The sequence below is a fragment of the Clupea harengus genome, chromosome 14 (genome assembly GCF_900700415.2).
Source record: "Clupea harengus chromosome 14, Ch_v2.0.2, whole genome shotgun sequence".
NCBI lineage: Eukaryota > Metazoa > Chordata > Actinopteri > Clupeiformes > Clupeidae > Clupea > Clupea harengus.
The window spans coordinates 14098633-14122643 of record NC_045165.1 but is presented as its reverse complement, the minus strand read 5'-3'; the positions used below and the strand labels follow the sequence as shown (position 1 = coordinate 14122643).

Genomic DNA, 24011 nt, shown 5'->3' with positions numbered 1-24011 from the left:
CACAAGCCACCACTGATTTGAGACATCAGTATAGAATTATGGAGCTGACTGGTTCGAGGAAGTATCCCCTTTCAGGAAAGTCTCATGTAAAAATGACATGTTGGTTTTACCACAGTAAACACTTCCCCAGTCCCTCCTCCTCCCCGTACAGCCATGCATCATTTACCGTCAACACCAGCAGACGGAAAACAAAGGGAATTCCTCCTTGTCATCTGAAGAGTCTGTTCATTTCAACGCTCACACCAGCTCCTCACGCAACATCAACATACACACAACGGGTCACACAGGGGAAGCCGAGTCCCTACACGTGTAGTTGTTGATAAGCTTATCATTGGATAAACAGAATCCTTTTAGACGCCAATGTATTATGAAGGTGATTTGGTCCCTTTCACTCAGTCAAAGTGTGTTTGTCTCAGTCAAAGGTTTAATGTCACTAAAGGAATGATTGTGAGCAATTTAACGCCTGAGGCATATACAAAGAAACCATGCTGCACTCAAGTATATTACACTTAATTCATTTTTAGGAATGCAAAAGCAGACCTTCTTCCCAAAGGGTAGACAGTTAAATGGATTCTAGGTCAATATTACTGATCTGTTGAATTGGCGTTATGGAGTTACAGTGTAAAACTGTCGAGCGCACTAGCAGACAGTCAATACACTTACCTTGCAAACACCGAGAACTGCACTGCTGTATCTGATAAAAGCTAGCAAGCTTGCTAACTGATGGATCTCAGCAATATTTTGTGATATGCTGTAAAAGCTGTTATTATTTCCACTGTTTTTCCAAAACTACCGGTACATAGGCCTAGGCATAGGAAAGTCCTGTATAAAAACGAATAAAACCATAATGTTGCTTTAATATATGCAGCTGTGGTGTTCAATCTGTGAATAAGACAGCATATGACACGACACATGATTAACACCATGGTTTTATTTATTACAGAGATAAACTTAGGGTCAGCAAACAGCCTTCACCTCAGGGTATCTCTAACTCCTCACACCCAGACCACCATATGTAGATACTCTATATAACTGGGATTGTCTGGGTTCTCAGTGTGCGAAACACTACAAAGTACTCCCCCTGTTAAAAATAAAAGTTATAAAAATGTACAAAGTTGGGATTCAATTTTTTTCCAAGGTCCATTACAAAGGACATGGTGGTTGCTTCACATTGATATTGACATTGTTCTACTCATTTACAAAACAATTTGTAATAAAATCGAATGTCAGTTGTGGGAGTGTGTGTATGTTGTGGGGTGAATCTCATTGAAGCACTGATTGTTTTTACAAGATATGCCCCTGCGGGTAATATCATTTTTTAAATGCTTGTCTTTATTCGTGGGTATGTCCATAGCAACCACATGCTATCATAAATCAAAGCACTGACTTTGGGCAATGATAGAAAAGAAGTCTAGAAGTATAATAGGGCTTAATGTTATTGGTAAATATATACAGCATACGTTTTAACTGCATGTCATTTTTTCCCTCTCAGACATCAGGTCAGTTGATCTAGCCACATGGCTACAAAATACCTTTAATAAAACTCAATGGTATTCAGAAGCTCAACTGCTTCACTGAATCCCCACTCAAATCAATGATTGTTGTACACAACGGCACACGTCAGAAATAAAACAGTAATATAGTGCAAATCTACAATCTGAAACGAAAGCTCTAGAAGCTTCTCCACAAATCCCCCGCCAAAGAGTCCTTCCTTGAATCCGTCATTCACATTCTCTACCCAGCAATGTAACTTTCCCCTCCCACTTATGGGCATCTCTTCACAGCATAAAGTATCCCATTCTTGACACACGACTCGTAAACTCGTTAAAACATGATTTTGACAAGAGTACCGTGAAGATGTCACCACCCACAAACTTTCAGTTAGCCAAGTGCTATCTCCAGTCAAACTGTATATGAATATATACCCCTGCTACCACAACCCAACCCAGACCACTCAACGCCATCACTCCCTGGTCTCACTCATGTAACCTTTTCGATAATCCAACTCATCACAGCCAAAACGAAGCCTAAAAAGTACCAAAACACCCAACCTGCAAAACAAGCATCAACATATGAGGGACATTACACATGGAAAAAGTCGGACAGTGTTATAACTTTCTTTGAGGTGGGGGGGGCGATTATCTGTGACGGAAACGGAAGACAGTGAAAGTAGTTGAACAAATAGGGATGACAGTTAAGAGTTGAAGGGGAATATGCCTCATTAGTCACGTGTGTTCCACTTGCACAAGCTGTTTCTCAAAAGAAAACAAATGTCAGAAATGAGGTGTTTAGAGGTCCAGAGTGAAGTCGTGGTTAAACCCTAAGAGTTTTTAAAAGCACCCTTTCCGTGGCTGCAGTGCAGTCCACGTTCTCCTAAGTGCTGCCCCCCTTGCACAGTCCTGCGCTGGGGCTCAGGGTCAGGCTGAAGGGGTTCAGGTGTCGTCCGAGTGTCCTGCTCTCCCATTGGTCCTCGTAGCCGTCACTCATCTCAGCTAGCTCGCCCTCCTTCTCGCAGATGGCCGTCATGGGGCTGCTGGGGATGCGGCCGCGGGCGTTGTAGCGGCTGCTGGCGGCCGACGGGGGCGTGCGGGAGCGACCGTACTTGCCGGGGGCAACGATGGACAATGAGGAGGGGGGGGATGAGGAGCAGAGGCCCGGGAAGAGGCGCTCTGAGCTCCGAGCCCACTCCTCCGCCAAGGAGCGGCGACTGCGCCCAGGAGACAGGCAGGACGAGCCAACACCGTTCTCCACCAGAGGCAGGACTGCCTGGGAGGGTGAGGAAGGGGATGAGGACGGTGGAGGGGACAGCGATGAAGGCGTTGAAGAGGAGGAGGAGGGAGAGACGTCTTTTTGCGGCGTCCTCTGAGATCGCGGGTCGGTGCACTTGAGCATCTCGGCGGCGGACATGCGGAAGCTGCCCTCGGAGCGGCTGCCCTTCTTGAGCAGCAGGGCCTTGAAGCTGTCGCTGCTGGTGCTGGAGCGACGCAGGCCGCGCTGGATGGAGCCCGTCTGACGCGGGAGGGACAGGGACGCGTGGTGACCCGGGGGAACGCCCGTGGGGGTCACCGGAGGGGAGGGGGAGGGGGAGGGAAGGAGGACGTTGCCGCGACAACGGTCCTCCTCACCGTCGCCACGGCCCAGAACTTTCCTCTTTGACCTGGTGAAGTAGAGCAGAGGTGGTGGTGAGAAAATAGCACTGCTGCCTCATTAGTTATATAGCAATAACAAGGCCTCTGTTTAGAATTTATAGCACATAGAGTTTGCACTGAGCCTTTTCCACACAAAAAGGTCCCCTGTGGGGATAGCTCAAAACTGTCAAAGCTTATAGACACACAATCACAATCAAGAGTTCATTAAGGGCCTGTAAATAATGAGAAGCGTTATGGAATCCATTTTTCAAGGGATGTCATTTTTCTGTGGTCTTGAGAGCCATACATAAGCACCTTTGAATGAGTAGTGGAGAAAACAATAACAAATGGAAATGGAATAGGTGAGATTAATGATAGCTAGTGAAGTCAATGATACTGCTGTTACTGCTCGTAATAACAAATGAGCAGTTATAGATCCTGACCCTAGGAAGATCAAGACAAGTTAATAGGCTTTATATCATCATATACATCACATTAATGTCACATAGAAAGTAATGCGTTAAATGGTTTAGAATAGGTGTGTTTTGGACTGTAGAAGTCAATCATGAATATATTCTGTATATCATTCTTAAGAACATTAAAATGTATTTACACAGCTCTTTCCCTGAAAGCTAAGACATTATGAAGTATATAGTCTGGCAAAAACTTACAAATCATCTCCAAAATGAACTGCCTACTCCTGGCAGGAGTTCATCAGTTCAAGAGTTCAGCGTAAAAGCAGAGGTGAGGCTGCCATGCGGGTAGTAACTTACATTGGGACATTTTGACTGAAATATTTATACTGCTTCTCTAACTCTGAGAACTAATAAAAGCCCAGTTCCAGGTATAGCACATATTCCATTTCCAGTCATGGTAGAAATAGCAAGCGCTGGCCGCTAGGCATTAAGGCATGTAAATTTCTATGCAGGATATTAAAATTTGATTAATGCATATTGACTGTGTCAAAAAGTGCTAAGAATAAAACTGCGCAGTTTGAGCCCTCTAGGCTACAGAGCCAAGCTATCTTTGTACCATTACAGAAGCATAAAGTAGAACTCAGGATGCAGGGAGTTTGGTTCTCTCAAACCACAACGTCTATCTGAAATTCATCTACAATCTACACATCACACCAATATAACAGCACAATATCACAGTACTAGTGGGGAAAGAGGTGTTTGGGGTAGTTTTGGTATCCAAGGCACTACTGGGCACTACTCTCTGCAGTCTCCTTCACACTAGTAAAGGGACACGATCACCAGTAAATTACCCGATTATTAGCCAGCTCGTTCCACGCCTGTATTCGGGCATTCACGGTCTGCCGTCTGGCACTGCTCCCAAGAGACAAGTACGGCACAGGGTGCAAACAGAAGAGTATTTAAGCAAACATGGAGAGGACACGTCAAATCAGAAATATGAACACCCTTCATGATGAAAACCATGTCACAGAGTGCGAAAAAGCATGCTATGGATGTTGTTTTGTTTTTGTTTTAAGTAATGAAACAGAATGTAAACACATGGCAAAAGCACACAGTGAATCTGAAGAAGAAATCATGACAGTCCAAAGCCACATGCACTCTGGCACACCTCAATGTGAGTATTTGTATGTCTATAGTTGGTGTGTTTTGAATTGAAATGTGCATATTGATCTCAGGATTGATTTTTACTCAACACCTTTCACCAAGCCAAGTATCTTTCCAGTTTAATTTGCATAGAGCAATTAACTTAGCCGAGCCGCTTAAAGGTCACGATACATCACTAGCGCATCCACAGCAAGATTATAAATAGTTGATAAACTAATTCATAAACATATACATTTCATAAAATAACGTATGCATAAGGTATTTATAAAATAAATAAATAAGTTGTATCCATAACAATCATTTCTGAAAATATTTGCCATCTGTTTTCCGAGGCTTAAAACAAACACGACTGCAATCAGAAACGGACCTATCCTGTCATAATACTATGGTAATAAAGAACAGCACAATAAAACCTGGAATGTCACCATAAAATCTGATTACAAATGATAACATTACACAGCTTATGATAACACAGAAGAAATATCCAATAAGAGGGTTTATGGTCAAGACAGGAAAACTGTACTGTACCTATGTATGACGGCAAAGAGATCTTCGGTGGTACGGGGGCGTGCCGGGGTCACCATATCTCCGTGCGCCTCTCCGTTGGTGCCGGCTTCCCGTGCAGGGCTGCTGGTGTGGGAGTCAGGAACCACGCCTACGGCAGGGGGACAGAGAGCCACATGTCAGCTGCAGTCCCCACCAACACAGTGGGAGAGAGAGAGAGAGAGAGAGATAGAGATAGAGAGGGGGGGGGGCGAGAGAGAGAGAGAGAGAGAGAGAGTGCAGAAGGCTCCCCAACTCTTACATGTTGTAAATTATTTATTCACTCGCCTTTTGCGATTACGTATCTCTCTTGCTTTCCCTCCTCCCCTCTCTCCCCCTCTCTCTCTTTTTCTTCCTCTATTTCCTATGACTCTCTTTCCCTCTTGTTCCCCTCCTTATTTCCTCTACTTCTCTCTCCCTATCGCTCTTTCTCTCAGCATCTGTACTTTGGAGTCCCAGTGGCAGCAGGGCATCTCCCATTCTCCTCTTCAACATTTTCCACTCACTAAGTTCCTCTCTCTCCTTAAATTTATACGGTCAAGTGAACACTGAAATGACCAATCAGCACACGCAAACTGAAAACAGATGCAGACGGAGATGAAGAGAAAGAGAGAGACCCTCATATAGCTGTGCTGAAGGTAAGATGGCTTGCTTTCTTGTGCTCAGCTGTGGGGGAGGATGTGAATGTGGAAGAGACTACAGTAAAGTACAATCTGCTGTGTGTCATCACTGGCCATGAGGATGAAGGGGGGGGGGGGGGGGGGGGGAGATTACTGCAGCCCACAGAGAAAGAGCTTCCGCTCACAGCTCACAATTTATGACCCTCCATTTGACCACCCACCCACTGTGGATGAGAGCTCCAGCGGCATTGGACATAATAACTGGGGGATGCCCAGCGACAGATACACTCTAACAAGGAAGAATCTCATCACACTCTACTCTGTGGTGTATTGTGTGACATAGTTGTTATGTGTATTGATTTACCATGAAATCGTTTTAGTGAAAGCCATCCTCTAGTTTTAATGTTGATATGGCTTAGTAAATGTATGGTAGGAACTACAATCAGACTAGAGATAGATTATTATGAAAAAATAGACCTAATAACAAAATATTTATATTCCTAACTTTTTTAATGTACTGTATGTATGTACTTGCATGTAATGTATATGTATCTAAACATCCTTTTAAAATATTAATGTACAGTATGTGTTCATGTGTTCTTAATAGTTTTTTGTGTATTTTCATATTCAGGGATTTTCTCTTTCCTTTGAAAGACTTGCTTTTCAGAAACAATGCATCCAACAGTCTCACTCACCTGGCTGCTCCTCCCTGGAGCCCATGGATCCCAAGGTGGAGCCCGGGGCCTGGTCGTCCTCGTCCGACGTGCTCCTCTCGTCGCTCAGCCCAAGGTCTTGCTCCTGAATGATTAGGTCCTGGAGGTGCGCCCCCCCAGGAAGCCCGTCTGAAGACAGCTCGCTGCTCAGCGAGTCCCTCCTCAGTGTGGACAGCACGGGTGTGGAGCACCCAGAGTCGGTGTCCTCTCCCTCCTCCTGGTGCAGGGTGAAGCACTGGCCGCCGGTGACCTCGAACAGAGGAGTGTCATCCGGGGTGACGGCTATGGCGCCGTTAGCATTTAGCACCTGCATGCACTCAACCTCAAAGGATGCCGTAGAGGGAAGTGGAGGAACGATCAGCGAGAGTTTGGGCTTGTTGGGAGATACGGGGGGCTTTTGCTTGCGAGGGGTGGTTGGGGAGGGTGGAGATGGACTTTGATCCTCAAGGGACTGTATATTGTCTGATTTCACTGACGAATCGCCTGTGGGCTCGTCCTGGGATAGGATCTCTGGGATGTGATCATCAGATTGTCCATTACAGGTCGTTCCCTTTTCCACAGGCTCAGGGGCACTGTATCTGTCTGTAATCACCATGGGTTCCCTCAATGGGGATGGGGGTACATCCATTCCATTCTCAATCGGACTTGAGCATGTGGTCAGTGGTTAGGAACAGGGATGATTGACGTTTTAGGTTCTTCTGACTCTAGAACCTTTTGACAGTCCTGATCCTGTTTCTGCTCTTGTTTCTCAACAGCAGTCAAAGTTGGTGATTCCTCATCTTGGTATTCAAGCTTCTTGAGGTTCTTGACAGATCGCAGCTGCACCATCTGCAGAGCCTCTGCTGTGATCAGAGGTTTTGGCGACATTGTCTCGTCCAGGTGCCCTGGACTTGGCGGCGGTGTTGCCTTCTCTGTGTTCACTGGATGCTCCGCAGGTTTAGCAGGGACATTCACAGGCTTGAATTTGAAAACAGAGGCTGTTGGAAGTCCCATACCCAATAAAGGTGGCAGAGGAGGTGGAGTTGGAAGGTTGGATGGTGAGGGCATGGCAGGGAGAGGAGGAGGTGGAGGTGGGAGAGGGGAGGTGTTGCCGCATAGCAACGGAGACTCCAGGGTGACCTCTACTGGGGGCGGAGGGGAGGGAAAGCCTGGCGACGAGTTCAGTGATTCTGTACTCATCTCTGCCATTACTGGAGAAACTGGGGGAGAGGTCTGATCTTTTTCATTGACGGACACTAGAGGGGTGAGAGGAGGTGAAGGACTATCACATTTAGGGGTCGGAGGGGAAGGGTTGGTGGCGAAGGCAGAGGGAGAGGGAGGTGGAGTGGTGCCAGGGAGAGGCGGAGGAGGTGGTGGCATGGGGAGTTTGACTGTATCAGAGGTGTTTGAGGAGAGAGAGGTGGACGAGGAGGACACAGAGACAGATGACAGCAGTGAGGACGATCTCGCTGGCACTTTGGGCTTGGGCTTGGGTGGCTTTCTAGCCCCCGGAGACTTGGCCCTCATTCCCGAAGTTGTGGGGGTCCCTGCTGTTGGGGTGTTCGACTGACTAGAGTAGCCACTAGAGGGGGATGTCAGTCGGTGGATCTTTTCAGGAGAGGTCATCTTTGATCTCGGCCCATCGACCGTGTTCACGTGAACCAGAGGCAGGCACATCTTGTGACCATTGGTCATGAGACCATTAGTCATGCCATCACTGCTCAGCACACCATTGGTCATGGCAGAATGACTCATATCCCCATTGGTCAGGCCTTCATCAGTCATGCCATTGCTTAACGATCGGCCAATAGGAGACAGTCCTTTCTCTGATCTAGGCCCTTGATATTCCGAGCAGAAATCCCAAGACTCTGTGTAGTCGGAGCGCTGGCTGCTGTTGTCGCTGTGTGGTGGTGGTGGTGTGACCGGACACATGGCGGCGGGGGCCGACATCCCACTGCTGGCCACGCTAATGTTACTGTGGCTCCTGGGCCGCCGCACCCAAGGGTCTTCGAAGTCGCTGCAGAGGCTCTGGGTCGTGATCGACGCACTCTGGCTCCTCATCTGCAGCGACTGCTGCAGGCTTGAGATCAGCTTCTCGTTCAGAACTGACTCGCTCAGGTGCTGTGCCTTTGCAGACTTGCGTCGCAGGGAGTCAGTGCGAGCGGGAGGGTGAGGGGGCTTCTTGGCCTTGCGCAGGGAGATGCTCCTCGTGAGTGACTTGTTACTCCCAAGGCTTATGCGGTCGTCCTGGCTGTGGTGCTTACGGCACTCATAAATGTTGTGCCTGGCCTTATCTGCCCTGTTGATGCAGCTGTGGCTGTGTGACTTTAGCCCCGAGTCCAGCCGCATGGAGGTGTAGTACCCCTCGTTGTCCACTGAGTACAGCGAGCTTGAGTCGGTCTTGTTGGGAGAATGCTCCGAGCTGCTGTAGATGTGGTTCACAGGCGAGGAACAGGTGGAGGTGAGGTCGTGCTTGGGGGGCGAGATGTTGTCGTAGCCCCATGGGTCAGAGGTGATGGTGCCGCAGCTCTGGGTGCTGCTGCTGGACTCACGCCGTGTATAGCTGGGGCTGCTGCAGTTCTGGCCGTCCAGCGTGCTGCACTGGGAGTCCGTCTCAGTGTTGGCACCTGTGGAGATGGAGGCGGCCGACTGGCAACGGGACGACTCAGCCGTGCTCGGTGGTCTATCGACTGGCAAGGGCTCCATAGACTGTATGTGGTAGCCTCCATTCTCGTAGAGGGGACCCTCAAAGTCTGACGGAGCAAGCATCAGACCGTTGGCACTGAGAGAAGTGGTCCCGTTGAAATGTCCCGCAAAGTCCGAGGAGGAGGTGATTGGTTGCTCGCTCTGGTAGCCTTGGAACTTGGGGCTGGGCAAACCATTGGTCTTCAGAGAGGCAGTCAGATGCAGGGAGCGATCGTTGGCCTGCTTGACCTCTACCGGATGTGGCAGTGAATGGGACGAGCCGTTGGTCATTCGGTAATGATTGGTTGCGTAGTTACCAGGCTCCGACTGCGAGGTCCCTCTCGTTGTCCCTGGGCGAGGCAGGCTGTGGAAGCCCTGGTCGCTACTGGTGTGCTGGGGGGTGAACACAAGCCCATTGCAGTCGCTCATGGCTGAGAGGCTCCCGGAGGAGGAAGTGGAGATGTTGGCCATCTGAGCAGCGATGCCCTGCCCTCTCTGAGCGCGGATCCGCCGGACAGATGGCTGGACAATCTTCACCTCCTCCGTCTGGCAGCTGGAGTCTCGCTTCAGCGAGTGCTGCAGGGTGGAGTTGATGCTGCCGGTGCGGCCGAGAGAGGAGTACTGACCGGGGAGGTACATGGAGTGGGCTCTGCCGTCATCCTGCCCTTGTGGGGCTGAAGATTTAGAGGGATAAAGGCAACCAAATAAATGCCAGGCAGGAATAAAACATGTTACACAAATCAACAAAAAAAACGTTGTTTTACTGTATTAAACCCCCGTACAGTTGTTTGAATGATTAGGATAGCCAAGTATTTCAAAATGAAAATTGCTTCATAGCCTCATTACGGAACAGTCTATTCATAAAAATGGCTTCAGAAATATTTATAAGTAAATCTGCCGAACAGTAGATCACATAAACTCCCATCACAGAAATCCTGCTCTCTTCCCTTATTTCACACAAACCATAGCCTAACCCCAATCCATTGAAATTCAGGAGATTTTGGGAGATGGAAACAAGCTTTACCCAATTACTCATTCAGCATGTAGCAGGGTCTCAAATGGGAATTATGGGATTACACTGATGGGTGCTACAGTTATAGCAGGGATGATGTGAGATTAGCACATGAAACATACAAAATGCTCCTTCTAAAGAGAGAACTAGTGGGAGAGGATACGAAAGGGTTGAAGGCCAAATAAAATCCAATCTGCTTGTGTACACCACAAGTAATTCCATCGGATTTATGTGGGAATCTCACTCTCTAGGTCAATGTGGTATTCCACATTCCATCCATTCAATTTTTATATCCATGGTTTTTTGCAGTTTGTTTTTAACATGTGAAACCTGAATGCCTTGCCAGTAATTAATGAGCAAGCTGATTATAATTGTCCTTGTTCTCTTTCTGTTCTCTCTTTAAAGCAAGCCTTTTGTCACAAAGTACAATTTTATTTGGCAGCATTGACAATAAAAATGATTCAAGTAAAGTAATGGTTTGCTGCTATTTGCAAACACTTCACAAATGTGTGTAAATATCTTTTAAAATGGTACATACATTTTAATATGCGTCTGAATTATTGTAACAACAATAAGAAATGCACTTCTAGTAATTGCATTTTTTATGGACTCCAGGACCACTGAAGCGTAATGTATAAGCTCGGGACAGTGTGGACACACTGAGGACAGATGACCAGGAACGCTGCATGAAGAGTCCTACCTAGTTCCCTCTGGATGTTGTCAGGCACCCCCGTAATAGTCTTTCTCCTCCTGACCTTCTTGGGTCGCCTGATCACAGTGTCAGTGTTTACGAGGGAGCGCCGGAAGCTGGCCTGCCGGTCAAAGTTCTCGCCTGAGGTTGAAGCAGCGAGAGCAAGCAGACGCACTGTTACTGAGGCATGTTTCCACCATGCATAGCATACAGTAGAGTATAGCCTACGCGCCACACACACACACGCGGAGCACACACAGCAGATGGAGGCTTGTGATGCCAGTTTATATTATTATAAACTTACATACAACACAGTATCTGTCACATTTTTATAGCAGCAAAGTGTGACTTATTAGATGAACTGTGTGGATTCAGGTGAATGCATAGTGTTAATAGTGTCTTGTGTGTGATTGGGGAGGACTGTTTTGTCTTTCTCTGTGTGTGTGTGTGTGTGTGTGTGTGTGTGTGAGAGAGAGAGAGAGAGAGAGAGAGAGAGAGTGTGTTTGTACATACAGAACTCTCTCAGTTTGTCTAGGAAACATGTAACCAATCACATCACAATAAACACAGGCTAGAACAGGGATGACTCCTAAACACAACACATAAAAGGCTGGATTATGTCTTCCATTTCCACCATGAATTCATGGAATTCTGATGTATCACTGACATCAACATATCCCTCTCTAGGTATCAAAGTAAAAAAAAGCGTATAACTTGACTGAGTTTTCACTTTATTACTACCGTAGTTTATCATTAGTAGCCGTAACATCAGCAGCCGGTCCCTGTTAGTCAGCAGCAGAGAGTGGGTATTCCCTGAGCTACCTGTGATGTTGATAGGGATGACGTCGGTGACCACAGACTGGGCCGCCCGCCTCATCTTCTCCTCTGGGGTGGGCAGGGGGAAGGACTGGTTCCAGTAAGTGTGGCCACTGATGTCATCGTCGGTCACGTCCTCGATCAGCGGCGTGTGCGGACGAATGTAGACCAGACTCTCCTCGTCGGGGGAGGAGCCTGCGGACTGGGCGTGGCACACACACACACATTCAAACACACACAGAGCATAGAGTCAGACGGCACAGTGGTGAAGCAGTGAGGAAGTTAACAACAAATCTGTAGTTTTTTGTAACCACAGATTTCAGCTGTTCTTGTGACATGGTTTGACTCCACTGAGCGATGTCATTCTGGGAATTGGGCATATCCCCTCCACCCACATACTTTAATGAGAAGCAAGTCCAGACACAAAAAAAGATGTATCCTCATATCTTCAAGTTGCTTTATTCAGCATCTTTATCTTAATGAAATATTTCTGAGAGTGAATGAGCGGTTTAAAACCCAGGGGAGCTCTGTGGCTTTGTGTAATCCACTGAATTATTCAGCAGTCTCCTTAGAGCCCAAGATCAAACAGAATCACTCAGTCAGTTTTGTCGTGTTTAAAGACGAGACAAATAGGACTCATTTACTGTTATGTTACTGTAACATCTAATAGATAAAAAAATGACTAAAATGTTCTCGGTCCTAATTTGAACAGGCTTGAACAACACCTTTTACAAATGGCTGCCATCCCACCAACTCTAGTCCTTTTTCTGTCTAGAAACAAAATGGCAGTAACACCAGATCACAGCCCAAACTATTGTGCTTTAGGGTTCTAAAACAGGAACAGCCACTACTTACAATCTGACAACTAGGCAAGGGGTTTCTACAAAGGGACCAGTTAGGACACAAGGCCACCATTTTAGCACAGAGAGACACAGTGCTACATGGAGTCGACCTCCAACAGGGCACCGCACAGTCTAGGTCTCTGGGTAGGCAGGGAATAGCTGTACCTTTCTCCTCCAAGGTCTCAAATGACAGCAGAGAGACAGGCAAGACTGACTCAAACAGTCTAGCAGCCCGGACTGCTCAACAAAATAGATTGAAGGAAAGGGGGGGGGAACAAAACAGCAAAATGAAATCAAAAAGGTAAACTGAAACTTTTTACATTTTTTTTTGTTGTAAAATAATTACTGATTTCTGATCATCCTTTACATACTATCCAAATAGTATCCTTCTTCAGGTGAATTGAGTTGCAATAGCAATTGCTCATTCTCACCAGAGGGGGGCAATGTTACACCACTACTTCCTTTCAATTTAATTTAATCTAATACATTATTCAACAAGCACTATATGAAAAACAATCTTTAAAAGGTATAAACCTGAGTTTATTTATTTCAATGTAAAATTTTAGATGTAATTCAGAAGATGCATACAAACACACACACCACACACACACACACACACACACACACACACACACACACACACACACACACACACACTTGAGTAACACCCCACATAATTGAATCTGTGTGTTGAACTCTGCAGATTTATTGGGACTTTTCCCCAGTTGATAATGACTGTCAGCAGGCTGTGCATTAGGTAAGTGTTGGAACAGATTTCAAATGAACTAACGTTTGGCCCAATTTGGCCATGTGATGCTTTGACCTACATTCTTCATACAGTCTTCACCAACAGTCTGACAGGTCTGAAGTGACAGCACTGAATGGAGTTACTGTAGATACAAAGTGATATAAATATTCACTCTAAATAAAAGCCCAAACTATTGGGGACACGGTATCTTCTGCTCTGGTTGTGCTGTTTTTAACTGAGACATGACTTACAAAAACCCTGGAGGACATCCAAAGTTTTTCAGCACAAGACAAAAAAAAGTTGCTCTCAAACTGTTAGGTGCATGATAAAACACCTAACCATGCCTGCAGTGGTGTTGTTTTGTAACTGCCCTAGCTATCTCTCTAGTCAGTCTGTGTGCACAAACACTGCCGTATCAGAGAGCTTCGTGCTGGACAGGTTGTGTAGAGGATTCTAGATCCAGTGAGTTTCAGTCTTCATGCCTTACAGCAGGTTATGTTTCACATTAGGGGGGATGATGAGAGAGCGGGAATGGATAAGAGCGAGGATGAGGATGATGATGCGTTACCTTCTTCTCCCTCTCCTCGGCATCAGGACGGCTGTGGATGCTCTCCGACAGGCTGGAGGAGGAGAAGGCCGGGTCCTGGGAGTAGTACTGCGAGCTGCGGAGGCCATCTTTCCTCAGCTTGTCGCATTCTGCCAGGAGGAGGAGGAGGAGTAGAGGAGAGGAAAGTAGGGGAGGGGTGGGCAGAGGAGAAGAGAGGAATGGAGAGGAGGAAAGGGGAGAGAAGAAGAGAGAAGAGGGGGGGTAAAAAGAGGGGGGGGACGAAACGCCAGTTAATGGAAACCGCTGTTCCTCAGAGAGAATTCAAGTATCTGCATTACATTACCATACACAGGATGTACATTGCAGCTATTGATTTGCATTGTATTGTTTAGGCAGCACAGGAGAGCTGAGAGAGAATGCAACACACTCAGATGAAAACGCTATATGCCTTCAGAGGGATGGGACTTCACTGGAGGGAACACTAAGAAAAGCTCCTAGAGAGGAGGGAGAGTACCGGAGGGCTGGAGCAGCGGAATTAAAAGCCTTTAATCAGGGGCTGAGAACAGACTCTCAGAGCAGGCAGGCCGCACTGCCTTGGCTGGGCTTACACTGAACAGCATGGACACAGCCCATCTGCATAGGGCTGGTTCATTAGAGGGGAGGTGTGTGTGTGTGTGTGTGTGTGTATGTGTGTGTGTGTGTGTGTATGTGTGTGTGTGTGTGTGTGTGTGGAGGAGGAGGATACGACACATCCCCAGTCTGACAGATGGCAAGGGGAAGGTACGGTCAACACCCAGGATAGGACAGGAAGTGGACAGAGGGGTTGTCCAGGGGTACCAGTTTCAATTTCCCCCAAATCCTCACACAGGCCGTGCTTGTTTTGTGACAGAGAACTGCAGGGAGAGCAGGGCTTGACATCGTAAGCACACACAGGTGTCTAAGACTCGAAGACCCATTTAATTTGAACAGAATTAAAAGTTCACAGTGTATATTCTAACAAACCATGTTGCAAAAAAAAATTGCCTAAATTCTTACAAGACAAAATCCCCCACGTGATCACTGGGGTGGACAGGCCAAATAAGCCCTCGCCAGACAGACAAGTGTTCATAAATAATGAAACAGAAATGAACTGACTGGCAATGGGCGCACGCCTACTTCCACGCCTAATACACCCCATTCTACCGGAGCAAAGCTAAGCAAAGCAGAATAAGGGCATCTCAGGGTGAAGGTGTGCGCTCCTGTAAGTCCTGAGCTAGGCTGGATATGCCAGCGAGGAGAGTGTGCTTTCAAATGGGCTCCACCTCAGCACCTGTCCTTGACAGATCTATTCATCTGGCCAGATGAGCACTGCTGACATGACACACTCTCTAATTACACCCCACTGTGAAGGGGGTCTGTCTCTGTCAGTCGCTCTCTCTTTTTACCCACTCCTCTGTCATCCTTTCTTCCTCCTTTTCCTCGCTCTGTCTCTCTTCATTCATTCTACAACGCCTCCCTGCTCTCATTTTCTATTTCTCACATCATCCCCTTTTTCCTTCTCTCTGTTCTTCTTGCTCCGTCTCCATCCACTTTCCCCCGTTTCTATCCACTCTGCACTCCCATTATCTTTTCAGCCCATCCCTCGCTTCCCCCCCCACTCTCTCTCTCTCTCTTTCTCTCATGCACTCTTTCTCTCCCTCACTCTTCCACCTGACTAGCACAAAAAGAGGTAATTACCTCATCCGTAGCTTTCCGCAGTGGCTCACATACACTCTCCCTCTCTTTTTCCCACCCCAACACACACACACACACACACACAAACACCACACACACACACACACACACACACACACACACACACACACACACACACACCCCCCACACCCCCCCACACACACACCCCCACGTCTCTGAGCACAGTGATATTTGGAGTGGTGGCAAAGTCACCGCCCCACTTTACTGCAGCAGAAAATCATGATGAGGCTGAGGGATCGTGGCAGAGTTTGAATCCATTTACACACGCTTTACGAAAGCCCAACTCCCCCTCCCCACACAGGTAAGGCAAATACAAATATCACCACAATCTGTGCCAATAATGTAAAGCGCTACATATCAATCAAATATCCCACTGCTGCATATCACTGGAATCTGTGCCAAACTATAAAGCGATACATTTCAATCAAATGTCCCATTACTGCATATTCTATGGCATCCCATCCCCTGCAGGGTGGGCTATTTGAGAGAAATGGGGAAATCTCATTTCATACGCAGAGGTACTTCCATTGTCACAGGAACACTTTTTTTCCATCAGTGGTATGGAAGAACACAACAGCAGATGAGTCTCCTCTGACAGGCAGATAGATACATATATTTAAATACAGGAGAACAATGAAAGAGAGGGGGGAAGATAAATAAAGATGGAAGAGAAAAAAGAGAAGGAATCACAAAGCCGAAGAGAGAAAAAAGAAGCCGCATGGCCTACATGTACAACTTCACACACACACATAAAAAAAAAGAAAAAAAAGCTTTCCCAGAGAGAACAGGAGAGCACATCTTCACACACACATTTACAAAAAAAAAAGCTTTCCCAGAATAGACAGGAGAGGACAACTGAGAGGACAAAGAGTTACAACCACCACACCTCACACACAACGAATATTACTCATCTCACTCTCACAGAAAGAGTCATCTCCAGAGTGACTCCTCAGCAGCGAACGCTGGCCCTGTACAACACCACAGTCTTACACATGGCAGGTTTCTTGTCCAGTGGGGAAACAGGGAAAGTTAATATTTAATCACTGTGTGTTTCCCAGGAGGCATCCTATCCAGGTATATCTGTTGCTTGCTCTACCAATTAGAGAAACACTTGTGCATCATGCTATTAACATTTACATTGTTTATGATAAATCTGCATATTGCATTAGTTTGCTACTTTGGTATATTTTATTGTATGGTTTCACAGTTACACCACAATATGCTTTATTATATTTCATGCAGATTTAGTTGGAGTAGGAGAAGTGGATTCTGAGCTGCTGCACGTAACATCAGACAGCCTGAGCTCTCAGGTGCTAATGTTTTGTTGTTGTGTTGTTTTATCACACAGTGGTACTCTGCCATGACCCTGGCTAACCATTAACAGCGTTCACTGCACTTATCGTCTATGTGCTAGTCACGGGAGCAGTCCGCACTCTCTCTCAGGTTTTACACACTCGCATTGGACTGAGTTCAATATGACACGAAAGCAACATGCAGCATCACGATAGCCATTGATTTCTGTCCACACGCATATTAACAGCCACAGAGCCCTGTTGAAACCAGCCCTGCAGGAACACTGCTACTGTAGTATCCTGGTGTGTGTATTTATAGGTCATAAAAGTGATCGCAACGGGTTACACGGTTTTCTGTAAGAGAGTGCTGTGGTTATTGGTCTCCAGGGTTGATAGTCCCCTTATAAATGTCTTCTAAACAGAGGAGAGCCGCTGTGATATTGTGTAGTGTTGAGCAGTTCTTTAGCAAAGATTAAAAGGCAGACAGACAAACATAAAAAACTTTATGGTACAAAGTTAAAAGTGATTTTGAAGTTATTTTACTTCAGCCTAAAGTTACACTAATAGTCTGGCTATCCAGTGGGTGGAACTAGTGGGTCACTGTTGTTGCTAAGCATTACAAACATATGCATGAGATCCCCCCCCCCCCCTCTAATCCCACAACAGAAGGGTTTTAGTGGTTGTCACCTGACTCCTGACACCTTCTGAACTACTAAATCAAGCACCAGCCAACGTGCTGACATCCTAGAATATAAAAAAAACAGAGACAAATAGGGGAAATACTAAAAGGCTTTGTTAGTCTATATAAAGTGAAACTGTTAGTTAAACACCAAATACACAAGCCTTTAGACACAAGCTCGAACATTTTTTACGTGTTGACATAATGGCGATTTTGTTTGAGGGGGCACTGTTTTGCCAGGCTGCCAGGCTGCCAGACACCAGGGCACTCATGGGGAAAACCGTTTGGCCATTCGCTGGCAGACACCAGGACAACTACTGTGCCGGCTGCCAGAAGTCAGCGGTCAAATCTGGGCTAGTCTCTGGCGAGCCATCTGCCGCACACACCGGCGCTATGACAGGCCTGTCAAATGGAGGTCGTATGAAGCTTGCATGAAAGCCATTAGCATTCAAGGACGTCAGTGAGATGCTCGAGTAATCCTGTACTGGTCACTCAAACTGACATGAGCCGGCTGGAGTCACTCTCCTAATTATGAAATACAATGGGTGCAGGGGGGGCACAAAGTGCATCAGGTCCCTGGGGGAAAGGTGAGAGTGGAATCAGATACCTACTGGCTAACCAACCCCCCCCCCCATCCCCAGCTTGCTTTCCAGGTCCACCCTGTGTGTTTATACCAGATTCATTTTTCTTATTGAAGATACAGAACTCACAGAGACCCATAGAAGAAAGCTTATCTCACTGCCTCTAACTGCATGGTCTCATTAAAGAGGAATTCAGTCGATTCAGTGTTAGGAAGGCTGTGAAAGCTATTATGGATAACAAAATGAAGATGAGTAGAACTAAACCAAATATGTGGTGCTTAATATCTTACATACACAGTAACATTATCAATACAGACACACCTCATAACCTCCTATGGCATTATGCCTGAAGCCAATGGCATGCAGTTAAAGATAGATAGTGAATGTGAGTAGTTAGTGTGACTGGAATAATTCACTTTCCAGGGCGGTTTTATCAAATGCAGCTGGAGTCAATGTAATGAATACACACATTTAGACAGAAAGACAAGAGGACCAGCTGCCTGTTAGCTTTAACCTATACGGATCTAATAAATGTATAAATGACACTCTTGTATGCATTGCATCTCAGTGTATTTTAATGCGTGTCTTTTCAGGACAAGAGCATACCTACTTCCAGAACCACATAACTACTAGATTTAAGTCAGCTAATTGGGTCTTACATTTTAAAGATATGCTACAATGTATCTAATTTTCCTTAAAAATAAGACTAATGGCCATGGCTTTATGGGCACTATAGAGAGTCAGTAGAATAGGCCCAGACTGAGCTGTGTTGGAAGTGATCTAATTCCCCACAGAATGAAACTAATGGCCTTGGCATTGACTGGAACATGAACCAAACATGTGAATGACATCATCCAACGCTCTTAAAATGTTCTTGGATCTCAGCTATGCTTCTGTGGCTAACAACTCCAAGGTCATGGATTCAATGCACAGGGAAGAAATGCATGACTGTATTAAGATATAAGTACTGTATCCAGCTTGGGATAAAGGTGTTTGCTGAATGTAAAGGTGAAGGTCAGTGTACACATGAAAGGCCTGTGGTGGGTGGGCTGCTCCTCACCTCTGAGGGCGGTCTTCAGGTTGACCTTGGCCTGTTTGTGCAGGTCCTCCACGCACGGGGGCCTGGTGCCGGGCAGAAAGACGTTCTCCTGCTGGTGCCACGGGGCCGTGTAGTGCACCGTCCACTTGCTCTCATCGTCCAGGCTGGACACGGCTGTGAGGACACACACACAAACACACACACACAGTTCTGCAGGTTAGGGCAAAGGTCATAGTAACATAGCTGACAAGGGGTTAAAGAGCACCAGTGGAATGGAACATATATCGCCATGGTGATGACAGCCTTAGGCAGACTAAGTGTTTAACTCAGTGCAGCACTTATGGTAGAACTTGAAGTTCAGTTACATATGCAAATACATTTTCTCACACCATGTCAAATACAGTATTTGAGAAAATTCACTTAATGTCAAGTATCTCAACATTAGATTATTAGCTCATAATTCTGTAATGACCCACTTAACATAATGTTCGGGGACCTGTCCCTCACTGTTAAATGATTTATAGCATTGCTAGCCAAATGTCATCCCAAAGGTCAATGTGTTCAGGAACCTCTCGAAACATTTTTTCAAAAATAAACAACACAAAATCATCAACAACATCCTCTTGTTCTAGGAATGCCTGACTTTTCAACCGCAGCATTTGAATCTGTTTTTATACAGCAAACAGCAAAAGTCCTTTGAGATGTTGCCAGACATGTGAGTTAGACTTGGCTGCACTTCTCGAGGTCTCGAGGGGTGATTGAAACTCCCATGGGAAGGAGAGATTTGGGTAAGAGCAGAAAAAAGAAAAAGAAAAGAAAACGCTCGTCTGCACTCTGTACCCATGGTCGGACTCTTAATTTGATTAGAGAGCTGTTGGAGGGCAGCCCTTGAATGCCCACGCCACTCTCCCGCTGGCAGACCTGAGCCGAGGCTGATCCCGGATGCCAGTCAATCACCAGCGGGCATCGCCAATTTGTCAATAACTATTGATTGGGCTTACACTCATCATTTCCTGGTCCTTGCTGTAAATCAGGTCAGCAGGGCACTGCAATGACATGGGACCTGGTGACATGAGAGTTTTAAACAACGCTATTACCGCCTGGACTGGAAATGCTGAATGGAGGCTACACTCTAGTCATGTGATTTAATTAAACATTTAGGCCATACATTTAGGCTGAATAAATTACACCAATAGATATGATGAAGCCTGGACTTCTCTGAAATAGCCTACAATGCACAGTCTATATACATTTTCCCCTTCGTTTGACTTTAGAGTGGCAGGGGGAATCACAAAGGAAAGGGCATACTGCAGCACTATAACAGGCAAAGTAGCCTCATTAAGCATGCTTCGGCGGGCAACCCTAAAATTAGCCTACGTAGCAGTGAGGATTAGTGTGAATAATGATGGTGTGGGAGGTTTAGCAGGAGCAGGTCATAAACCTGTCATCAGGGCTCTAGCACCTGCCCCCTATCCCCCCCCTTTCTCTTTCAGGGAACCCACCCAGCGAAGAGCACATCACCACTGAGACAGACCCGACAGAGAGTTGAGGCTCAATCTGGGCCAGATGCCAGAGTCGGGCTGGTTCTGGCCCACATCCGGCACAGACCCGGCAGATGCGTGCCGGATTGGGGGGGACCAATCTGTTTCATCGTTAGCAGCCACCTGGGAGTAAAACTCTGTGATTGCACCGCGCAGAAATAAACCCCATCCCTGATGGAAAACTCTGTAATCTGCTTCTCAGGGACAACTCAAGGTGACCTGGAAAAGCGGGGTGGCATGAGGAAGTTGGCATCACAATGGGATAATTATGGAATGGGAAGGGAGGAAGATGCTCTGATTTCCGATAAGATTGATGTCTGATCCTGGTGGAAGAATCGGCTTGAAATCTGCTGATGGCTGTGAAAACTTAACACGTTCTGATAAATGTTAATCAGTGTAATCAGAAGAAAAAGAGAAAAAAACGCTGAGAAGAAAGCAGTCAAATCTTAACAGAGCATGTCAATCTGCTGATCAAGTGAAATAAAAGGTCATACACCTCCGGGATGCAGAAACTCAGAGAGCTCTCTTCCCACTAACATCGAACCCCCCCCCCCCCCCCCCCCCCCCCCCCCCCCCCCCCCCCCAAAAAATAACTAATTCTGAACAATCGATCAACACCTAGTTAGCCTGAAAGCCAAAAAAAGACAAGCAAACCCAAGAACAAAGCACCGTTCCAGTTCTTGAGAAAAAAACCCACAACCCTCTTTCATCACTGAGCGGGGCTGAATGAACCTGAACCTCCTACCATGAAATCGCACAAGAGAGTGGGCCAGCAAAAACGCTCCATCCAACACCCCAGAGCTCACTTTACCCCCAGCCACTCAGGGATTAACTACCACGGGCAGGTTCTCCAGACTACGGCTCCCCCACTGGGAGGAGAGAGGGGTACACAAAAGGCAAAAGAAGACTGCTGCACAGAGGGATGAGCTATCCCACCCTAACAGAGACATGCAGTCCCATTGTGCAGACAAAACACACGTGCGATCCTATTGTCCAATTTAGGCACGTTAAATATTCATATGACCTTGAGTGATGAGAGATGGGCTGTGTGCCAATATATTTACAACACACACGTAGACACATGCACATGAAGGATCAGGAAGTCTGAGTCCGAAAGAGACACGCTTACCCTTTTTCTTGAAGTACTTGATGACCGATTTGAGCGTGGTGCCGATGAACACCATTGTTCCAGGTGTGTGAGAGTGTGTGAGAGAGAGAGAGAGAGAGAGCGAGAGAGAGAGAGCCGGGCTGCCGGCACCCCGACCACAGGGAACAGAGCTGAGTCCCGCGTTTGAGAGTGGAGGAGAGGAAGAGAAGAGAAGGAGGCAAGGCACTGACTCTGCCCACAGTGCTCACACACACACACACACACACACACTCCCTCTGGCACACCACACTCACTCACACACACAGAGTCCCAGTGTGCTCACAGACCGGCAGAGAAAGACCACTCCTCCCCTTTCTCTCTCTCTTTCACACACTCTTTCCCTCCCTCTCTTCACTCCCCACCTCTCTATGTACCCTTGGGTATCCACTACTACAACCATTTGAGTTCTGCCTCTCCGCCTGTACAGACTAGAGTCGTGATGTAGCGCCCCTCCCCTCCCCTCACTGACACACACACACACACACACACACACACACACACACACACACACACACACACACACATGTGGCTCTCTCTCTTTTTTTTCTCTCTCTCTTTCTTTTTCCCTCCCCAGACTTTGGTGCAATATTTTTCTGAATCCTTTCACCTTCACTCCGTGAAGTGACACTCCTCCCTGACAAGGACACCAGCGGTCCTCCTCACTATGTCTGTCCTCCACAAAAGAGCAACCTAGAGCAGCATCTTTGGCAACGAGCCAGCCTCACAAAGATCTCTTACAATCAACCCTTCCCTTCTTCTCACCATCCCTCCCTCTCTCTTTCTCTCCTCCTTTTGGTCTTTCTATCGCTTGTAATAGTGTTCAACAGCAGGGGCTTGTGGGAATGATGCCTGGGACGACTGAGGACTCTCACCTCCAGTCTTGCTGTCATGACGCGTTTGCTGCAGTCCTCAGCAGTATACTGTATGAAGAGACCCCCTTGGGCAGGTCTACCTAATCACGGGGGCTATACTCTCTACAGTCAGGCGTTTCCACTCTCCCTATGGTATAGCTTACTATAGCTTACTGAGTAAAGAGTTCCACCATCAGCATTTCTCTTCATTTGGGTAAGGGGCTAAAACTGTATACAGGTATGGCACGATATACAGCATACATATATATATATGTATATATATGGGAATATATACGGTATGCATATGAGAGAAGTACACAGGCATACATACACTACAACACATGCACGCTGACATATGTGTGCCCCCACCCACACACACACACACACACAAACACAGGCGTAACTAAATTAAACACACTCTTTCTCTCTCACACACACACACACAAACAACACACACAGAGTGCTTCCAGGCAGAGTTTTCTCTGTAATTTGCAGTCCCGTGCTGCTGACCGTTTTCACCACCATCGGGGGTGGATGCCAAGGCAGCACGAGGCAGCGCGTTTAAGTCGGGTCAGAGCCGACACCGCTCTTAAGAGGCTTGTACACATCACGCCCTATTACTGTGATCAAGCGTCAGAGAAGGTGGTGGAAATCCTGATCACCTACACACACACACACACACACACACACACACACACACACACACACACACATACCACACACAGACACAAAAAGGACACGCACAAAACACACACACACATACACAAAAGCACACTCACAAAAAAACCTATCCAACCATGAAAGGAGGCACACAGCTCAACAATCCATTAATTATTAAGGAGCGCCGCAAATATGTCCAGCACATTATGCCTCAAACCTACAGGCTGGGGTACGTGTGAGATAGAGAGAGGATGCAAATGTGAGGCTGGAATATGAAAGAGACTGAGAGCAACTGAGATAAAATAAAGTGTGTATGTGTGGGAAAGGGAGAGAAGAAGAGAAGCCTAGAGAGTAGGGATGCACCAACACTTATATCATACTCATATACTCGTACTCATAACAATTCTCCCATACAATGCACAGATACCACCTCATGGCAACATTACATTAAACTCATTAATCATTACATTAAGGCTGCGGTCAGGAGGTGTTCTGTTATTTTTTGCTGCCTATAAGATTTGCCTACCGGAAACAGCTGGTAGCAGGACTTTACGACTGAAGAGAACACAGACATAAGCAAATT

The 24011-nt window shown here is 46.6% G+C and overlaps 1 protein-coding gene across 1 annotated transcript; it reads right to left on the bottom strand.

The window, feature by feature from the left end:
- Window positions 1-911: 911 nt before the first annotated feature.
- nhsl1a (NHS-like 1a) lies at window positions 912-22409 on the bottom strand. The gene is given in 9 exon segments (XM_012836631.3): window positions 912-3157; window positions 5237-5363; window positions 6567-7243; window positions 7246-9922; window positions 10961-11092; window positions 11774-11969; window positions 13926-14053; window positions 19251-19403; window positions 21900-22409. Coding segments are annotated over 9 exon segments (4929 nt in total). The 5' UTR covers window positions 21955-22409; the 3' UTR covers window positions 912-2373.
- Between the last annotated feature and the right edge of the window lie 1602 nt (window positions 22410-24011).